General features: G+C 32.5%; 2 protein-coding genes across 5 annotated transcripts in view; one reads left to right on the plus strand and one right to left on the minus strand.

The window, feature by feature from the left end:
* The first annotated feature begins 39 nt into the window (after positions 1 to 39).
* Positions 40 to 3,734, plus strand: LOC127287489 (uncharacterized). Its single transcript, XM_051314449.1, has 2 exons — positions 40 to 1,236; positions 1,864 to 3,734. Exons 1-2 carry the CDS (start codon positions 1,217 to 1,219, stop codon positions 3,353 to 3,355), a joined length of 1,512 nt encoding a protein of 503 aa, XP_051170406.1. The 5' UTR covers positions 40 to 1,216; the 3' UTR covers positions 3,356 to 3,734.
* Positions 3,735 to 8,756: 5,022 nt separating this feature from the next.
* The window catches only part of LOC127287490 (HSPB1-associated protein 1), a 66,435-nt gene continuing 52,896 nt past the window's right edge, over positions 8,757 to 22,295 (minus strand). For all 4 annotated transcript variants that reach the window (XM_051314452.1, XM_051314453.1, XM_051314450.1 and 1 more), the window contains exons 2-6: positions 11,510 to 11,622; positions 11,185 to 11,382; positions 10,495 to 10,769; positions 9,354 to 9,732; positions 8,757 to 9,206 (exon numbers count right to left, since the gene is read on the minus strand). In XM_051314452.1, coding sequence (XP_051170409.1) covers positions 8,865 to 9,206; positions 9,354 to 9,732; positions 10,495 to 10,769; positions 11,185 to 11,382; positions 11,510 to 11,622 — 1,307 coding nt within the window. In that variant the 3' untranslated portion in view covers positions 8,757 to 8,864. The remainder of the gene's footprint in view (positions 9,207 to 9,353; positions 9,733 to 10,494; positions 10,770 to 11,184; positions 11,383 to 11,509; positions 11,623 to 22,295) is intronic.

Raw genomic sequence — 22,295 nt, forward strand, 5'->3', positions numbered from 1 at the left:
TTTAACAAATACATTTTACATTCAGTGACGAGAAGGTAAATACGGAATAAATTATATATTTTTTAAAATGAAGGAAATAAAATATACACATAATTGCGTCGACCAACAGTATAAGCAAGTTACTCTTACAATAAACGAACTAAAATAATGAAAAATGAATTTATAATAAGAAATTGTAACGAAAAGAAATTATATTTAAAATACTTCTTAAAACTACAACTTTGTTATAAAATAAATAAAACTACTCTAATCGTTTAAACAGGAGTTTTTATTATTTCGAATATATTAATTAAAATTTTCTCCACATTACACGCGGCCGGGTGAAAAGCTTTCTGAGTTCAGAATTTAATAATTGATAAAAAAAATTTAAATATAGCTTCGGACTCAACAACTCCAAAAATTCGTAGATACACTAAAACGTCAATCGAGAACAGACGAATGTGTAGTGCTGTTCTCGATTGACGCGATTTTTATCGCTCGAAAATAAAAACACTCAGGGCCGTATGAAGAGCCTTACGCAACAATGTGAATTTTATCTAGGGGATTTTCACTAGTAAGGCACTGAATACACCTTAAATTTAAAAATCACAAGTACGACACTGGCGTCAGTCATAACCTAAATTCTACTCGTTTCCCCACTTCCTCTCAAGTGTTCCCAAGCTCTGTTTTCGACAGACGTGTTCGGATTCCGCTCTGGGACGTTGTCATGATCGGTTGTGTTTTTGTTCTTATACGTAAATCTGTGTTACTTTTTCTGCGCAATCTAAAAGCGCAACGTTTTGTTCATAATATAACTGTTGGTTTTGTATCCATTCACATCGAAGTACATTTTACACAAAATTAAAAATTACTTTGACATTTTATATTAAAATAAATCAGTTCTTTAAACATTTCTCAAAAGTTTAATCTTTTCTATAGCTCGAGAAATGTGCTATCACGTGCCAACCTAACCTAAAATCTTTTCATCTCTAACTATACCGTTGCGTTTAATCACTTTGAAAATTCCATTTATGAATCTTCGATGCTGTGGTGGGCAGTGGAATTTGTTTCGTTTTATTGATTAAATCGGCGTGGAATACATCCAGGAATATAAGGATCAGGAAACCTAACCTCAAAATTTGAGTGCTCTATTTCCTTCAATTCATCAGGAGTTCATTTGTGATCGTAACAACAATGCAGCTTGTCCACTATAATTAGATTAAAGTAGAATTTTTCTATGATCTACAAATTCTCAAGGTAAAAGCTGAACTTTTTATATCACACAAACATTTGACATGGATGTGCTTTATGCTTAGGAGGATTTTTGAAGTGAATTATTGCACTCTGCTATCCTTTTTTTTCCTGTGCTTTGCCAATTACTCCCTTATCCTTTTTATTTGCTTTGCTCAATTATAAATTCTAAATTTACTTCGAATTTTATATTGTATGTTTTTTCTTTTTTTTCAAACAAATATCAAGTGATTTTACACGTGTTAGATTAGTTGAAGAGTGATTTTTTTTATTTTTCTCTTTATTCAATGCTAAGTAAATAAGTGTGAGTTTGCAGTCGGACTCAGGTAACATTTTTTTTTCTATTATTTCTTTCTCTCTGTCTTTTTCTTTAAGTAATAGAGGAAACGAGAGGGGGAGGTGATTTGTGGGCGCGTGTGTATGCATATGTACACGTTTATATGTGTATGTGTACTTGCTTGGGTGCCTTGCTATCTTCCTTTCTTGCTTTTTTTCTCTTTTCTTTCAATTGCGCTTATTCTTTTATATTAAAATTGTGCTTGTTTTTGCTAAACATTATCCTCTGATTTGAAATTAAAACAAAGCTTTTATACATTACTCAAGATACAGTTTTTAATAAATAATTTTTTTTAGATCTCACTCAATGAATGAACATCTCTCGAATCACCAAGGGGAGTTGCCGTCATCTCAATCTACTGTTTGTGAAGATGATCAACAGAATAATTCAGTTACTTCGGAACTTGAGATTCAACATCTGTCGGGTGGGGGTGCTCTGAAACCGGGCCCTGATTTTCTTACTGGTGGCTCCTCATTCTCTAATGCAGGCCTCCGCGGGGGCAATATGCCCACGCCAATGGTTCCTTTAGGTGCTAAGAGGAAGAGGAATAATCTCCAGGGGTCCTACGATTCAAACTCTGCAAATACTTCCGCAGGTTCATTTGATTATGTGCCTAAGCGAGCAAATGAAGCTCCCCAATCTGAACCGCAGACCACGAGCTCGAATCTTCTTTCTGATTTAGGGGATGATGTTCCGGACAATTTTATCCCTCCTGGACCTGTCTTGTGGGATCAGGAGGATTTAGAGTGGCATAGTGATTCGGTCACTCCTTTTTACAATGATTTTAGTCCTTCGCCTTATTTAGTTCTCATGGAAAGTACTCGTAGGGGTATGAACGTTGGTAAACTGGATCCTGTTAGTGTTATAGATTGGCAAAGTGCCAATGCTCTTGTGACTTCTAAGGACCTTATTCTTGCTGGTTTCAAAGTTTTTATTCCGGAATCTTTCCTCAGAAAGAAGGGATTCACTACCGTCTTCCCTTCTTCTAGGTCTATTAGAGACATTATCAGAATATGTGAGGTTAATGATCTGGCGAATATTACTAATATTAAGAGGCTGGTAGACGATCGCAACAACATTTTAGATCGTGTCGAATTTACCTTTAATGGTCCTACGGTTCCTAGAAACATTCAATTAGGCGGTTTTACGATCCAAATTACTCCAATCATTCAACGCCCTCGTAGATGTTATCGTTGTCAAAGATTTTGTCATGTGGCAAATCAGTGCAGATCAGCATATCCTTCTTGTGAATTCTGCGCTGGTCAACATCTTACCAATGTTTGTCCTAATGGTCACCTCTCTCCTTTGTGCAAAAATTGTAAACGGAATCACATCGCTTCATCTACTAAGTGTACAATATTTAAGATGGAATTCGGGATACGTAAGCATCGTTATACCTCCAATTGTAATAGAGATGAGGCCAAATTAGCCTTTTATGCCGAAAATCCAGACCTGGTAAATAATCTGCAATCAAGGGATGAAATTTCCCCATCTCCGCATAATTCGCGGGGAAATCAACAGTTGCCGTTCTCCACGCAGGAAACAGGAACTTCTACTCCTTTAAATGTTTCCTATCAAAATAAACCTCGCGCTCCTGATCGTATGATTGAAATTTCCATGGCGCTTCATGATCAACAAATCACTGACAGGCTACAGGTTGTAAATGCTCTGATTGATCTTAACCAATCACATTCTGCAATTATTTCTGCTCTGCAGGACAACTTGTCTGTCTGTACTCGTAATGATCTTGGTCACGCTACGGATGAGGTTGATGGAAATGGATCCTAGGAAGGATTTTTCAATGTTAGTGGAATTGAACTTTACTTAATTATTTATCTTATAAGTTAAAAAAAGAGAAGGAAAAAGGAAAAAAAAATTTTCTTTTTTTCGTTTTTGTTGCTCATTTTAGTTCTAATTATTTTGGCTCAAACCTGAGTCTGACTGATTTATATTTTAATCAGCATATATAGCCCGATTCCTTGTAGATTGCAATTCAAAGGCAATTGCTTTTGTAACAACGATCAAATTTGATATTCGCTTAGGCTTTAATTTTGAAATCGGTATCGTTTGAAGGAGGGCTTTGGATTTGTTTATTATCCTGCCTTGCTCTTTCTATTACATTGTTATTCTTAATTTTAATTATTAATATTTTTGTTTCCAATTCTTATTTTTTTTCTGCCTCGTTTTCTTTGTTTTGCTCTCTCGTTTTGGAGTTTGGCTTGTATACACAGTCGTTTTTTCGGGTTGACTTTAGAATTATTAAATTATATCAACTATATATTATTTGGTTAATCATGCCTACCAGGTCTAAACTTATCAGATTCGGTAATTGGAATGCCCATAGTGTCTTGAATAAAAGATCTGAGATTGAGTCTATGTTATTAACTCAAGATTTAGACTTTCTTGCAATTGCTGAAACTTGGTTAACAACTCGAACCTCAGTTTGGCAATTGCCGGGTTATTTAACATTTAGGAAGGACAGGGGTAATCATCAGAATCGTGATGGTGTTGTGATTCTTGTTATAAAGGGATATGTTGTTACGCCAATGACTATTCCTGAGACTCTTTCTGGATATGTGGACTGTGTGGGGAAGAATCCAGATTCTTGCTACTTATGCTCCTCCAGGTATACGAGTTCCTCCTCAAATCTGGTCTGATCTCATTAATTGTTTTAATCCAGAGGATCGAGTCATTCTTCGTGGTGACTTTAATGCTCACTCTTGGAGTGGGGGTCTAATTTTAATAATCAAAGGGGGATACATTTGGGTGATGCAATTGGAGACGCTGATCTGGTCCCGCTCAATGATTGCGATCCCACATTCATTAACAGTGAGGGTAAAATAGGAGGTAACTTGGACCTCTTTTGATATTTCTCCCAAACTGCAGAAATCTAATACAAAGAGATTTAACATTAATAAAGTTGATTGGTCTACGTTGTCAGATCTTATAGAACCCCGAGTAGAAGTATTAACTCATAAACTGGAGGTACCGGAAAGATCTAGTGAAATTTATAATGAATTCTTGAATTCCATTAGGGAATGCCTTCTCTGCTTTTCCAGGCAAAAGGAAATCCAAACCTCTTTGGTGGGACCAAGAGTATGAGGGGGCGCTGAACCGCAGGCGGGAAGCTAGAAAGGCATTTCTGTTGAATCAATCGGATGAAATGAGGTCTAGGTTTAGAGAGGTTGACAACGAGGTCAAATGATTTTTACGTGACAAAAAAAAGAAATCCTTTGTAGATTTTTGTGATTCGATTAATCCCTCAATGGGCTCGAGACAAATTTGGTCCAAAGTTAAGGCATTTGTCACTGCCTCTCAACCTCTTCGGACAAACATTGGGAATGATCCTAATTCTGAGGTTTTTCTTAATCTTTAGAAAGATCTTGTCCAGGAACATCTCCCTCCTGTCCGACTCCCACTTCTGACTGAGGGAAATAATGATGATCCTCTTAATGGTCGTTTCTCAGTGAAGGAGTTTCTTTCGATTTATCGAGCAACAAAAAAGATGGTTCTCCCGGAATGGATTCCATTACAAACTCCATACTAAAAAAACTACCGTTATCCGCTCGCAAACTTTTATTAAGCCTGTTTAATACCTTTTTTGTTAATGTTTCTTATCCTAATGAATGGAAGAATATCAGAGTGGTATTCATTCCCAAACCCAACGGTAAAGGATACCGTCTAATATCGCTTACGTCCGTAGTATGTAAACTTTTTGAACGCATGATCCTTAAAAGACTGGAGCACTTCGTTGAATCAGCAAATGGAATTCCAATATTCCAGTACGGTTTCAGAAAGGGTCGCTCTACTAATGATTGCGTATCATTGTTCGTTACGGACATCCAACAGGGATTTCTGAGGAGGGAGCATACTTTGGCGCTTGCGGTTGACTTAAAGGGAGCGTTCAGCAATGTCCTTCCAAAGGCTATTTATGATAGGCTTCATGAACTGCATGTTCCTTTTAGAATCACTAACTTTGTTTCCTTTATAGTTTCTTCCAAAAACTTGTTCTTTTCTCCTGATAGTGATGAATTTAAAGTATCGGGAGTGGGAGTTCCCCAAGGGGGTGTCTTATCTCCTTTACTCTTTAACTTAGCAGTGAGTAAAATCTTTACTGTGATACTACATCAAGTACGCTGACGACTTACTTTTATATGTTAGATCGAAGGATGTCTCGAAGGCAATCGGGATTTTGAGTGACACAATTGAAGCTTTGACCCCTTGGCTATTTAATATAGGTCTCTCTATTGCTCCTGGTAAATCTCAATTAGCTGTTTTTTCGAAGTCTAATAATAAGTTCTTGAATGCACATATTATGATGAGAGAGGTTAGGATTGATCTTCAGGAGGATTTTATCTATCTAGGTATACATCTGGATCGACGTCTGACTTCGAACAGGGATGTTAAAGAAATTGCACTCAAAGCAACGAATGCGATCAATATTTTAAGAGCAATGGCTAAAATTTCATGGGGAGCTAACCCTCTCTCTATGCTCATGGTGTATAGGGGTCTAATAAGATCACATTTAGAGTGGGGTTGTCAATTTTTTGGCTTAGCCAGTAAGACCAATTTGGCTATATTAGATAGAATTCAGTTTGCGGCATTAAGGGTTATCCTTGGCTGTATGAGATCTACTTCTACTAGTATTTTATTATCAGAAACAGACGAGCCTCCTTTATCTCTTAGAAGAGCATTTCTGAGTAGGAATCATTTGATTAGAAATTTTTCATGGTCTACTAATCCTCTTATACCTAAATTGAAATTATTGCGCGAGAGATCGGAAGCTCCGGCACGTAGACGCGAAAAGAAACTTCTACTCAAATCTTCGTTGCTCAATTCATACAGAGACATCTCTAAGATTCTCAGTAAGTGTGGTCGCCGAAAGAAACCCTCTACTTTCGACCTTACCTGGGACGAGCTCACTAAACCGCTCTTGATCGACTTGGATTCTGGTTGTGAACTTAGAGGTGCTATTGACTCGAACTCTGTGTTTGAGGAATTGTGTCATTTTAGGTTTCGGGATTATGTTAGAATTTTTACGGATGGATCACACGATCCTATTTATAACCGATCTGGCTCAAGTTTTGTCATTCCTCTTATTACCATGGAATTTAGAGTCAGACTCAGCGATTTGATGTCTAGTGATTCCTGTGAGCATTACGCAATTTTATCCGCCTTAAAACAGGCTTCGAGAAGTAACTTTGACAATACCCTTATAGTAACAGATTCTCGTAGTTCTTTGTGTGCCATTCGTGATTGCTTTAGTAATCCGAATCCTCACCCTTTGATTGTTAAAATTATCAAAACCATAACTGATCGAACTCTGTGTTTGAGGAATTGTGTCATTTTAGGTTTCGGGATTATGTTAGAATTTTTACGGATGGATCACACGATCCTATTTATAACCGATCTGGCTCAAGTTTTGTCATTCCTCTTATTACCATGGAATTTAGAGTCAGACTCAGCGATTTGATGTCTAGTGATTCCTGTGAGCATTACGCAATTTTATCCGCCTTAAAACAGGCTTCGAGAAGTAACTTTGACAATACCCTTATAGTAACAGATTCTCGTAGTTCTTTGTGTGCCATTCGTGATTGCTTTAGTAATCCGAATCCTCACCCTTTAATTGTTAAAATTATCAAAACCATAACTGATCTTACTAATAGGGGATGTTGTGTGCGTTTTTTATGGATTCCAGCCCACATAGGGATCAAAGGAAATGAAAAAGCGGATAGATGTGCCAAAAACTCCCTTAACTATACTTATGGCAACTTTTTAGGGACTCCTCCTGGGGGTCTCTTCAAGATCGTGAAAAGAGATTATATTCAATGGCAGAGTTACCTCTGGCCTTTTTCCGATAATCGTTACGTACGTAATCAGTATTTTAATAGGGTGAATTATAAGTCTACACGGCCTTGTTTCAGAGCATCGATGCCCCTAGGAAATATATTAATATCATTAATAGACTGAGATCGTCACCTATACGTACTGGCGAACATTTTGCTAGACTGGGATGGACGCTCTCCTTGGGCTGTGAATGCGGTATTGAATTTAAAGATCTCCATCATCTTTTGAGCTTCTGCCCACGTCTCTCTCAAGGCAGACCAGCTTTTTTTTCATTTTTAAATCAGAGACTTACTCACTTCAATCCTGATAATTTTGTTTTAGATGATTTAATATTTAATCCTGACTTAAATTCCACTAATGAATTTGGGAAGTTTTTCGCCCAAGTTAATGGTTCCATTTAATAGTATATTTTAACTAACTTTTATTTACTTTCAGTTCGACTATAACTTTCACAATCTTAATCATGTTAAATTAAAGTTAATAACCTAGAGGGAGGGTGGGAGTAAGGGAGAGCAATAAGTAAATAAGATGTGAGAGGGAAGGGGGGATGGAAATAAATGGATAAATAATGAAAGTAAAGAGAGAAATATAAAGAGGAGAAATTAATAGAGGGTGGTACGAGGGAGAGCGGAAGAAAGAGGCAAAGATTTTTATTAAAAACAGAAACATACATACATTTATACATAAATTGTTAAATTTTAAAGAAAATAAAATTACTCTTTAAATTTTTAATTAAGCTGTTAATTTTGATTTATTAGTAGTTATGCAGTTTTTTCTTTTTTTAATAGCACAATTTGACCCCATAAAATTGAATTTCTCCTTTCAATTCAAATTTCCCGCGCAGTTCTGTATCCTCTCATACAGAAGTGCTGCAATACAGTAACTGCCTATAACGGCGGATGAGTTACTAACCTACTGGACAACCTGATATTATACAGTCAACAGCTTTCCTATTGAGCAACAACCTTGCTATATAACTATTCTGTTTGGATGAATCATCTCTACGCAACTACGTATATTTACCGAAATATTATTTAGTACTTGCTATTTGTTTCTACAAGAGGCCGTTTAAACAAAAAGAAGAAGAAGAAGACTGACGTGTTCTCGATTGACGCTTTAGTGTACCAAATTTCAAAAAAATTTAACAATTTTTAAAAAATATGTCCGCTATACTAATTCTTGAAAATCTGACTTCAGATTGTCAATCAGCGACCCCAAAAACCCTTAGGTACCAAGTTTCGTAAAAACCTACCAATTTTTCAAATGGTGTTCTTAGGAAGGTTTGTTCAATAATCTAGTATTTCCATACAATTAGAAGTAAATCATTTAATTTGTTAAAAAGTTAAAACTTATTTAATTTATTTAAATACAAAAATGTACAATTTAATTTATTTATAATAAAAATACATTGTTATTAATGTTAATATACTAGTAGGGAAAAAGCTATTTACTAACTAAAAGAGTCCTCATTTAGTAAAGTATCAGCCACCTTTTTAATTGCCTCTGGATTGCAAAAAGCGTTAACAATTTTTTCAAATAATAGCTGATTCGAAAGGCCAAGTTCATTTTGTTTAATGGAATAATCATTTGCATTATCAATACATGTTGAAAATCGATTTCTCTTTAATGATAAACAATGCTGTAATTCTGTTGAGTTCAAATGTCGCACTAAAAATACAAAGGAGGAATATGCATTCGTTAAAGTCGTCGTTGTCCAAACTGCTTGATCGTTGCTTCTCGCTGAAACTTTCTTTATTTTCTGTTTATTACATTCTTCAAGAGATCTTCTTATCTGAAACGTAAATAATTTAGTTTTAATTTTATTTTATAATTTTTAAAATCATATTTTTCGTATGGATTCAAAGGTCGTCATCTATGAATCCGTACTTTTTAGATATAAATTGACAAAGAATAAAAATACCAGACGATTTAAACTTACAAAACTGATGGACTCAAAAATAGAACATTTCTCAGTTTCTGATGTAGTAGGAATATTTGTTCCAATTTCATTTATCATCAATTTCACCAATGACTCTTCAAGTCTGGCTTTACAGTCTGTTTCTAGAGGCAACCAAACATTAATACTGACACTCAAATTTAAAGATTCTACATAATGCCACCAGCCTTTTGGAATAAATAAAACCTCTCCCGGCTGTAAGGTGACTATCCTTACACCAGAAATATTTTTAATCTGGTTTTCTTCTTCCAGAGATGGTGAATAAAGATTTATTGAACTGTAAACAGTCGATTCCTCGTAAGGCACTCTCCTTGGTCGAAGGTTTTCTGTAGCTTCCGGAGGGAAGAGAATCCATTCTTTTCTGTAAACAAATTATCAAATTACAGTGTAAAGTTGCTCAACGAAAGACATAGTCAATTGAGGTGAAAAAGAAATTTACACTTGCAATTTGACAGTGGTTTTTAAGTAATGTTCTACCAAATAGTTGCTTTTGTCCATACAGTGCACTGTATGGGAGCGTTCAAAAATTACGTATCATTTTTTGGGGGAGGGGGGGGGGGTCAAGCACTTTGTTACGTCGAGAAGTTGCTGAAATAAATGCAGCATTAAAACATAACAACAAGCTAATTGCAGGTAAAATAAACAAAAAAACATTCATTTTTTAATAATATTTTCGTAAACAGTAAAAAAATCTAAAAACAAATTTAGATGAAAATAAAATAATTCTTTGAATATTTAAACGGCCATAATGAACGAATATCAAATTCATCATCAACGACTCCAAAAACCCCCGAGTAACAAGTTTCAAGCGAATTCGTTGTACTTTTAAAAATAACGTTCATCATATTAGATCCGTCATTTTGAGCGACTTCAAAAACCACTATGCAGCAGGTTATAAGCAAATCTAATCAATTTTAAAATATGTCATCCACCATATTAGATCAGATATTTTGAATTTTGAAAAAGTGACATCGTCTTCGTAATCAGCGACCCCGAAAAATCCCGAGGAACAATTTTCAGGCACTTTCAAATATAAATCTTGACTTTTTTCCAACCAACTCGGTCTCCTGGCCCATAGTGCAGTGCGTAATAAATAATAATAATATTGAATATGTTTACTAACTGTCCATGTATTTGAGCTACTAAATTACATCCGTAGGAATCTTGATGACAATTTGTATGAGCGCCTTCATTGCCAATCCAAATTGTAGAATCTTCGCCACTTAAATTGAAACCAAAGGTATTCCAACTAAGAGAATTTAAAATTTCAGGGCAATCTTTACACCAATCGTGCATATATTTGTAGTCGAAATAATACCAGTTACAAGAATCCTTCTTGTTCATAAATGCTTTCATTGTCATCCATTCAACACGATTTTTTACTTCCCACTGTGGTTTCTGAAATATTATTCATATATTTGTTACTTAATTCTAAAAATTAAAATACTCTACTATGAAATTACTAAACAGATAATTGTATCATTCACTTCTATTTGACAGTTTGATTTGCTCCTATTTTTACAAAAATACAATTTTATGTAATTTCATATATTCAATTCATTCTTATTGAATTTTTTCGTTATTCTATTAGATAAGTTTGGCAAAATTTATTTCCCACTTTCCGTGTTTTAATAAATAAAAACGTATCAAGAATTATGACCGAAATTTTTAAAATATATTTATCACAAATCAGAATTTAGAGGAACAAAAATGTCGTTCTTTATACTAGACTGTGAAGACATTAAGTTTATTATGTTTATTAATCTTAACCTCTAGATGATTTCCAAAAAAAATTACTAGATGAAATTCTTACCGTAGTTCTTGCTTTATATCCTGATCTAAAAGGTAATATTTTCTCTCCAATCTTCTCGGATAGTGTTTCCATATCCCATTTAAGAATATCCCAGACATTTTCTCCATTGCATTTTCGTAATAAGTTACGAAATAAAACCGGTTCTTCTAAATCTTTAATTGCATTTCGTAAAGTTTCTACTGAGGGTTCTGCAATAACCTATTAATGTTTTATTAATAAAACTTGATCAGTTTAATATACAGTACTGTAGATAATTATCGGTACGGGTAGCAGGAGTATCATCAAAAAACAAACCTGTCTTTAAACATAACATAACATAACTTACTTCTTCTGCTGAAAATTCTGATTCAATATTATTTGTGACTGATGTAACATCTAAATCTAAGTTAACAACTGATACATCATTTTCTTTGAATTTTTTAATCTTTGAATTGCAGTCTGAAATAAAAAAAAAAGAATTAAAAAATATAATATTCTTGGAGACATTTACGTATAAACTAATCTCAACATCCCAAGCAGCACGGTAAATTCCCTGAATATCCCTTGAGTACCACAGTGGAATATTCTCATAATCTTCTAAGAAAATCAAAATGTCCGCATCATGGGAATATTCCACAGTGACATTCATGGAATATTCCAGTGACATTAAGGGGATATTCAGGTGATATTCTGGAAATATTCCAGTGATATTGAGGGAATATTCCACGGTTACATTGAATTTTTTTCAAAATGTGTTTCTAATCTTCCTGCTTATTCAAATAACAATTTATAACACATTTCTATTATTTCAACATTTAAAAAAAAATTCAATATAACCGTGGAATATTCCCTCAATATCACTGGAATATACCCTGAATGTCACTGTGGAATATTCCCATGATGCGAACATTTTGATTTTCCTGGAAGATCATGGGAATATTCCACGGTGGTATTCAAGGGATATTCAGGGGATATACCGTGCTGCTTGGGATTTTTTGTAACGATAAGAATATTTTGAAAGAACTCATATTTAAACATTGTCGATATATGGCGCGGACGCCATTGTTTTATATCGATATGTGTCGACCGTTGTCGACTCTCGATTACGCCCTGGAGGCTATGTTCAGATTGATGCTTACCGCGTTCATCGCATGTGTGCATCAAATATATTTTTCGTTATAAAATAGATATAAGAGTTACTGATTTAGATTATTTCTAAATTAAAATAGAGTATAAATATAAATAAAGTGGTTTAGAGTTCAAAGTGAACAAAAGGGGTTTTATTCCATCAACAAACATCTCACAGGTTATGGGCCCAAGGCATGCTTCTAGTACTCGTGAAAATTAAAGCGTCCTTGGCGAAAATAGAATCTCAAAGTTTAGAAGGTCAGTATCTTTATGATATTAATAAATGATAAATAGAGTGGAGCTTGAAAATGTCTAAAATAAAGAGAATGGCGTTGGAGGTTATCTGTTTAGCCGGGCGGCATGGCATATATGCTGCGGTCTCCCCACCTCTCCCACTTTCGCTTTAGTCATTTACTAACTACACATGATACAAAATTTATCATTTGATTAAATGAATAAAATCAAGTTTATTTTAGAGAAAATTTTTGTAAGAGTTGAATTTTTTGTTATCACGAAAATTAACAAAATTTTTTTTGATAAAAAAGGTTGAATGTTGTAAAACAAAAATTGGATGTTAAATAAAATAAAGAATTCCATATTTTTTTTATAAGAGTTTAAGATGGTAGGACCTGACACATGTACATGTTCAGAGAAAAAGAGAAAATCCAGCTATTAATTCAGAGTTATGGGTCATTCCATACGAAAAGGCAAATGGATTTGTGCACTCGCAGTTTTAATCAAGGACAAAGATATAGGGTTCAAATTTTAGTTTTTTTTTATTCAGAATCGAATGTCCCCTGGCGGATTCGATTTACCTAAAATCGACCCAGCTGGGTCGAATCTAAGTCGAATTTAGGTAATTATCAAAAAGAAGCTTTAAATTGATGAAAATTTATAAAAATTAGTATTGTGAGGTTAAATGAACATTCATAGAGTTAATTTTTGTAAGAATTTTAATTATTAACGTGATAAATAATAAATAATTACTTGATATGTGCAAGTGGTAACTGTAGATTTTAACTCGTTGTCAGTTTTCATAATATTTTCAGAAATTAGTGTAAAATGTGTGAAAAAATAATTTATATTTAATAGAAATTGCAAATTTTATTAAATTATTTTATTATTTAACAATCACATTTCATAATAATTGCAATTTAATTATAAAATAACAGTTTTCTTAAAAGTGACAAGAACTCTATTTTACCGACCACACACGGAACAGCGGAACGCGCGCCAAGATTTGAAAAGAGTTACAAATTTTAAACATTCATTAAATAGAAAATATGCAATTTTTTTCTTTATTTATAAAAAAAACTTTAGAATTTTGTTAAAATAATAAAAATTAAGCTGATATATTTTTCTTAAACTTTTACTTATAACTTTTTAAAAAATTCTTAAATAAAAGATCAAAAAATTTAGTTAAATTTGTATTTTGCCATCATAATTTTTTAACAAAAATATAATTTTTTAGACATAAAAATAAGAAAAATTTACATTAAAACTTATTTAACAATTACATTTTTTTTAACAAAATTCTTTTTTTTAAAAAAAAAAGTTGCAGATTTTTTATTTCATATTCACAATTCTTTAATGAAATTGTTTTTTAATACAAGTTATAAAAAAATTAATCATTTATTTATACTAATGCTAATAATCACTAATTTTAAGTAATAGGATAGCTGGAAATTTGTGCTCCCTGCATGCTGCTGCCATCTAACGGCGTCTGCAACTAATATAGGGCGATAGTTAAAAGTAAAGAAATAGTGATTATTAGTATTAATATAAGTAAATTGGTATAAATAAATGATTAATTCGGCATTTCTGAGAAAATTTTTATAAAATGATTATCTTTTATGGTTAATCAAATATATTTAATTAATGAAATTAAGATAATAATGAAATAGTTGTAATTAACAATTTGAATTTTCCCGCCAGAAGATCATGTGCATTCATATTCGCGCACTTTTACCGTGTGTGGTCGGTATAATAGAGTTCTTGTCACTTTTAAGAAAACTGTTATTTTTTAATTAAATTGCAATTATTATGAAATGTGATTGTTAAATAATAAAATAATTTAATAAAATTTGCAATTTCTATTAAATATAAATTATTTTTTCACACATTTTACACTAATTTCTGAAAATATTATGAAAACTGACAACGAGTTAAAATCTACAGTTACCACTTGCACATATCAAGTAATTATTTATTATTTATCACGTTAATAATTAAAATTCTTACAAAAATTAACTCTATGAATGTTCATTTAACCTCACAATACTAATTTTTATAAATTTTCATCAATTTAAAGCTTCTTTTTGATAATTACCTAAATTCGACTTAGATTCGACTTAGATTCGACCCAGCTGGGTCGATTTTAGGTAAATCGAATCCGCCAGGGTCGAGTGCCATTAGTAACATTAGTTAAAATTTTTTCGTTTTTAAACTTTAAATACTCTTACTATTTGTATCTAAAATTACTGAAAATATATTATCTTTATGTTTTTAAGGTCACTGATTACGAATCTGAACTCATAATTACAAAATTTAAGATGTCGGACCCAATATGTCGGGAGAAAAATAAAAAAACTAATAACATCGTTTGAAACTTTTTTCTCGGGAGTTTTTAGGGTCGCTAATTACGAATTCGAGGTCATAATAAATAAATTCAAACTGGCGAATCCAATATGGAGGACTAGAATTTAAAAAAATTGTAACAGGAAGTATTTTCGCGTCTCCTTATTCGTAAAAATTTAACAAGTGTTGATAAACTTTATTGTTATTTTATAGATATTTTATTAAACTCCTAATTGATTATCGATGTACGATCCTGGCGTTGTCATGGTAACGACGCATGCGACACCGGCGTCAAAACAACAAGTCACATCATGATCACTTTTGGATCGAACGTCGATACGTAGATATGTTTTCAATTTTCTAAAATTATTTGTCGATTATTCTGTGAGAATAGTATAGTGTATGAGTCACGTATAAATTGGCCAATTCGGGTGTTTGAAGAGTGCATCTCTACAAAAATGTAAGTAGCTTTCTTGTGAAAATATATATCTTTCAGTCGACACTCTTGGTATTAAATTTTGGGTTTACCCATTTTACCCCCCCCCCTGTTAGGCACCAAGTCTGTTTTGACTTGATGATAAATTTAATAATTAAAAATGACTAAAATTATGTCAATTTAATTGAATGGGAGAAACTCATTAAATATAGAACATCATTAATTAATACATATATTTAAATATCAAAATTATAAAGTTTTACAAAATTGCGGAGATATAAAAATAAAAACGATGTCTCTATTTCGAAGTACAAATAGTTTCTGATGGTTTTTCGTTGAGCATCGGTGGAGGAAAATCAAATTGGAGAAGGGATGAATATTTCGAAAGGCGGATACTTTTAACATGACAAGAGGAGTGGTCAATTTAAAGGTTTTCCAAATTTGTCTGGGGTAAGAGGCATATGTCTAGGTAAGACGGAAGATCGTCGCACAGCATAGTTTTATGACTTAATCCTAGGTAAACGAAGGGCACATTTTACAACAGTTATTTCCTACCATAATCTCGAATCCTTAAAAATATTGATTTTATTCAACGGAGGAAATTACGGTCCAGACCTTTCTTAAGATAACAAATTGTAAAAATTCATCTTTTTGAAAGAGTTGTAAAATTTGAAAGATTAAGATTTCAAATTCTGAAATTTTATGTTTATATTACTTTACAGTGAAGAGAGTTATATTTTCAACGATCGTAACACGCTGGCCTCTTTTGAACGATATAAGTTCAAAACAAAAGACGTAAACAAAAAACAGTAAATAATATAACACTATATAATTAATACTATACAAAATTTAAATATTAATTGAATGGAGTGTTTAAATACATTACTTAAATAATAGCAATACCTTATATGTATGCAATATTTCTTGACTAACTCATTACAATTCAGAGTTTTCAAGACTTTGTTCATTTGGTAAAGGGCAAACGCGCCTTACACTTCGCTTGTAAGTACCAGCTTCTGTTTTAACTGTTACGACCCGGAGAACTCCATCTTGGCCAGGATGAATTTCAATAACTCTTCCGAGAACCCAATGCAACGGTGCAGTGTTATCATCTTTTAGTACAACTAGAGTACCAATACTTATATTTTCATCTGCATTTTTCCATTTATTACGAGTGTTGAGCTCATTCAAGTATTCCTTATGCCATCTGGTCCAAAAGTGTCTCCTTAGTCGTTGCGAGTGTTGCCAAGCAGACAGCCTATTGACGGGTGTATTGCGAAAGTCAGCTTGAGGAAAGCTTGTTAGTGGTTCGCCAATCAAAAAATGTCCAGGAGTCAAAGGTCGAGGATCATTGGGATCAGATGATAAAGGAGATAAAGGGCGAGAATTTAAAATAGCTTCAATTTCAATCGCATAAGTCTCGAGTTGATCGTACGTTAAGAGTGTATGTGGTGCCGTAATTTTCCCCAAATCTCAAATGTCATAATATTCATTTGACATAAAGACAGTTGACATAACCAATATTTGTCATAATTTTTTTAGTCATAATTTTACTTTAGCATAAATTTTAATTGACATACTAATTATTCAGCATAATTCGCATTTGACAGAATGTTTATTTAGTATAAGTTATATTCGGTATAACTTTCAATTGTCATAATTTTTATTTGGCATAATATATATTTGTCATAATCTTTATTTGACATAATTTTCATTGATCATAATTTTAATTTGGCATAATTATCATTTATCATAAAATGTATTTGACATAATGTTCATTTGTCATAATTTGCATTTCACATAATGCTCATTTGTCATAATTCCTATTAGTCATAATTTTCATTTGTCATAATTCTTATTAGTCATAACTTTTATTTGTCATAATTACTGATTGACATAATGTTAACTTTTTATAATAAGCACTTGACATAATGTTTATTTCACATAATTTAAGTTTGACATAATTTTAATTTGACATAATGTTCATTGTTCATAATTTTTATTTGTCATAATTATCATGCAGTATAAAATGTACTTGATATAATGTTCATTTGTCATAACTATTTTATGACATAATGTTTATTTGTAATAATTTTTAATTGGTATAACGCTAAATTAGTATAATGTGTATTTGCCATAATGTTCATTTGTCATAATTTTCATTTGTCATAATTCCCATTTGTCATAACTTTATGTGTCAACGATTTTTTGCTGTATCTTCCCATCCTTGGTTTTTTAATTAGTAGTTTGTATATGTTGGTAAAGTAGATCAGGTGGCGCTGTCTAATATTTCTGAAATTAATTCTAATTATTTTTTATTTTATATTTATATATTTCTAAGGATAAGTTTTTTGAAAAGAAAATAATTAAAATTAGTTACTAGTAAGAATTTTATTTTCAAATAATATGATTATATTTTTTAATTATAATCATAGGTGTCTCTAGTATTAAAATATATATTGTAATTTTTAAGAAATGCAAGAATTTGCGTTGTTAAACGGAAAGTTTTAGCAAAAATAATATATATTATTAATTATTAATTCTGTTAAATATTTACTAGCAAGTTGATTGAACAATATAAAAATCTTATAATGTTAATTATTACAGAATTATTAAAAAAAAATTATTAAATTAAAATAAAAAATAATTAGAATTAATTTCAGAAATATTAGACAGCGCCACCTAATATACTTTACCAACATATACAATCTACTAATTAAAAAACCAAGGATGGGAAGATACAGCAAAAAATCGTTGACACATAAAGTTATGACAAATGGGAATTATGACAAATGAAAATTATGACAAATGAACATTATGGCAAATACACATTATACTAATTTAGTGTTATACCAATTAAAAATTATTACAAATAAACATTATGTCATAAAATAGTTATGACAAATGAACAATATATCAAGTACATTTTATACTGCATGATAATTATGACAAATAAAAATTATGAACAATGAACATTATGTCAAATTAAAATTATGTCTAATGAACATTATGTCAAACTTAAATTATGTGAAATAAACATTATGTCAAGTGCTTATTATAAAAAGTTAACATTATGTCAATCAGTAATTATGACAAATAAAAGTTATGACTAATAAGAATTATGACAAATGAAAATTATGACTAATAAGAATTATGACAAATGAGCATTATGTGAAATGCAAATTATGACAAATGAACATTCTGTCAAATACACATTATACTAAATAAGCGTTATGTCAAGTGCTGATTATTAATAATAAATATTATATAAAAAAGTGATTATTACAAATGACAGTTATGATTATTAAGAATTATGAAAAATGAGCATTATGTCCAATAGTCATTATGTTAAATTAGCGTTATACCAGTTAAGAATTATTACCAATAAATATTATGTCAAAAAGTAGTTATGACGAATGAACATTATATCAAATACATTTTATGATGAATGATAATTATGCCAAAGTAAAATTATGATCAATGAAAATTATGTCAAATAAAGATTATGACAAATGTATATTATGCCAAATAAAAATTATGACAATTGAAAGTTATACCGAATATAACTTATACTAAATAAACATTCTGTCAAATGCGAATTATGCTGAATAATTAGTATGTCAATTAAAATTTATGCTAAAGTAAAATTATGACCAAAAAAATTATGACAAATATTGGTTATGTCAACTGTCTTTATGTCAAATGAATATTATGACATTTGAGATTTGGGGAAAGTTACGGCACCACGAGTGTATCACCGACTATACGCAAAAAATGAAATTTAAAAGATTTTACGCCGGCTTCCCACAGACCGCCAAAATGAGGAGCGCGAGGAGGAATAAAACTCCACATGATTTTACTAGCATTTAAAAATTTCTTAATATCTTCATTATGTTTTTCTGATTCTAAAAGTTCTTGTAATTCAACGAGTTCGCGATTGGCACCCTTAAAATTTGTTGCGTTGTCCGACATTATAGAAATCGGTTTTCCTCGACGTGATATAAATCGACTCAAAGCTTCGAGAAACGACTCGGTAGTGAGATTATTCACTACTTCCAAATGCACGGCTTTACTTGCGAGACAGACAAAAATAGCAACATAACATTTAATTTTACCACGGTTTCGCAATCGTTTTTCCTTTATAGAAAAGGGGCCACAATAATCCACTCCTGTATTGGCGATTCAAACAGCTACACTAGCGCCACAGTTGAACTAATTTAGGCGTGACTCGCTCTAAAGCAGTCTCTGTTTTGACAGTTTATTTCAAATTATTTAATTATTCTGATATTTTTATTGCGTTTGTAAAATTATTTTTAAGCGTTAAATAAAAAAAAATAATTTAAAACACATGGAGTGCTACAGAGCGAGTCACGCCTAAATTAGTTCAACTGTGGCGCTAGTGTAGCTGTTTGAATCGCCAATGTAGAAAAGGACGAACAAATTCTACGCGTTTCGCAGGTAAGTTTCCCATGACGTAATTTATGTCGCGTGGCTTTGCGTGAAAACAAGGCATGCATTGATGAATGATTTTTCGTGCAATGTTCCGTCCATCCATAGGCCAATATCGTTCTCTAACCGAATATAACGTACTTTGAATACCTGCGTGGTGGAGTCTAACATGTTCTTCACGTATGATAAGATTCGTTACAGGATGATTTCGCGGTAAAAGTATCGGATGCTTTTGTTCTGGTTCTAAATCAGAATGTTCTAATCTACCACCGACTCTTATAATCCCTTCATCGATATAAGGATTGAGAGATTTTATCGGACTTTTGCAATCAATTTCTTCTTTTCGATTTAAAGACGAAATTTCTTTAAAAAAATCTCTTTTTTGTGTCAATTGAATTACTCGATTTGTAGCTACATTGAGTTCATTTCCTGTCAGTTCGCCAGTTTGTTTATTTTTATTCTTGGCATTGTTTGCAAAGCGAAAACAATAAGCGACAACTCTAACGAGAGTTCTAAAAGAAGAATACCTTTCAAGAATATTTGTACCTGACACAACAATATTCATGGAAATTTGAATTGCAACTTGATTCTTCATCTCAGGGACATTTTCCTTTATTAAATCACGAGAAGGCCATTGACTTTCAGGAAGAAATAAATATTGAGGACCATTCGACCATAATGTACCCTTTACAAAATCTTTAGGCATTTGACCGCGTGAGATGAGGTCAGCGGGATTTTCAGTAGTGGGTACATGTTTCCATTGTCGTGTGTCTGAAAGCGATTGAATCTTTGCTACGCGATTAGCAACAAAGGTTTTAAGCAAATGTGGTTGCGTGTTAATCCATTGAAGAGCAATAGTGGAATCTGACCAAAAATACGTCTGATTAAATTTGATTTTCAAAGCACGTTGAACTGAGTCTTGAAGCTCAGCTAATAAAAGTGCTGAACAAAGTTCCAATCTAGGTAATGAGATTGTTTTGACAGGTGCTACTCGGGATTTTGAACACAAAAGAACTACCTGCGTCTGTCCGTTTTCATCGATTGTACGTACATAAAGGCACGCTCCATAGGCTTTCTCGCTTGAGTCACAGAATCCATGGAGTTGGACATTTTTCGAATTTGGACATATGACACATCGCTTAAATCGAAGCTGATTAATGCATGATAATTGATCTAAATATTCACACCAAGAGGTTTCGATAGAATTTGGAATGGTTTCATCCCAATGGATATTTAATTTCCATAGTTCTTGTAACATAATTTTTCCGGGAATAACAACGGGACCTAAAAGACCATAGGGATCAAAGATTTTTGCGACTTGTGAAATGATTTTTCTTTTCGTTGTTTTACCATTAGATTGAGGCAATTTTACAACATAAGAAATTGTGTCTTCCTTGAAATTCCAATATACCCCTAATGTTTTCACTGAGTCTGAAGAATCGAGAGCCATAAAGGGATTATCTCGAGAATTTTCAAGATCTGATACAATAGATGGGTCATTTGAAGCCCATTTTCGAAGACAAAACCCACCCTTCTTGAGGAGCTGAATTAAATTATTGCGCAACTCAACAGCTTCTTTCTTCGTGTCTTTACCTGTCATTAAATCATCGACATAGAAATCATTTTTCAGGACTTCTGCTGCCTGTGGATACGCTAGACTTTCGTCATCGGCTAATTGGTGCAAAACTCGAGTTGCTAAGAAAGGAGCACTCGCAACACCAAAAGTTACTCTATTTAATGAGTAGATTTTAATAGGTTTATCAAATGATTCTCGATAAATAATGTTTTGAAATTTAGCATCGTCAGCGTGTACCTTTACCTGACGGTACATTTTTACAATATCAGCAGTCAAAACATATTGATGAGAACGAAATCGAATTAAATGAGTGAAAAGATCGGGTTGAATTGTCGCGCCTACCATTAATGCTTCATTTAATGAAATGCCAGTTGATGATTTTGCCGAGGAATCGAACACAACCCTAGTTTTGGTTGTCAAACTCTCTTCTTTTACTACCGCATGATAAGGCAAATAAAAGCCTGTAGAATGATCTAATTGATGATCAGGAATTTGCGTCATGTGATTGAGAAGCTCATATTCTTCAATTTGTTTCCTACATGATTTTTCAAAATCAGGCTCCTTGCGAAATCGATTTTCTAAAGAGATAAAACGACGCAGAGTTGAATTAAAGGAATTTCCAATTGATTCCTTTTTCTCGTTAAAGGGAAGTCTAACGACATAAGAACCATCAGATTCTCTAACTGTATTTTTTACAAAATGCTCTTCACAAGCAATTTCTTCGGGAGAATGAAATTTGGTGTGTGGTAATTCTTCCACTTCCCAGAATTTGGTCAACTGTGATTCTATAGAAGAATTGCAAGCAAAATTGCAATGACTTGTCCCTTTCGATGGGCTTGAATTTCCGTATATTTCCCCGGCAATTATCCAACCTAACAAAGTTTTTTGTAAAATAGCAGGATGATTTTTCAATTTAAATTGTCCAATGCAAAGAAGATTATAAAATAATCCAACTCCGATAATACC

The sequence above is a fragment of the Leptopilina boulardi genome, unplaced genomic scaffold (genome assembly GCF_019393585.1).
Source record: "Leptopilina boulardi isolate dan_hultmark-lab unplaced genomic scaffold, ZJU_Lbou_2.1 LbouV2_371, whole genome shotgun sequence".
Lineage (NCBI taxonomy): Eukaryota > Metazoa > Arthropoda > Insecta > Hymenoptera > Figitidae > Leptopilina > Leptopilina boulardi.

Coding starts and splice junctions, on each gene's coding strand:
- LOC127287489 (XM_051314449.1), top strand. CDS start 1,217: ATGATCTACAAATTCTCAAG. Junction 1,237..1,863: donor ATGATCTACAAATTCTCAAG/GTAAAAGCTGAA, acceptor AATTTTTTTTAG/ATCTCACTCAATGAATGAAC.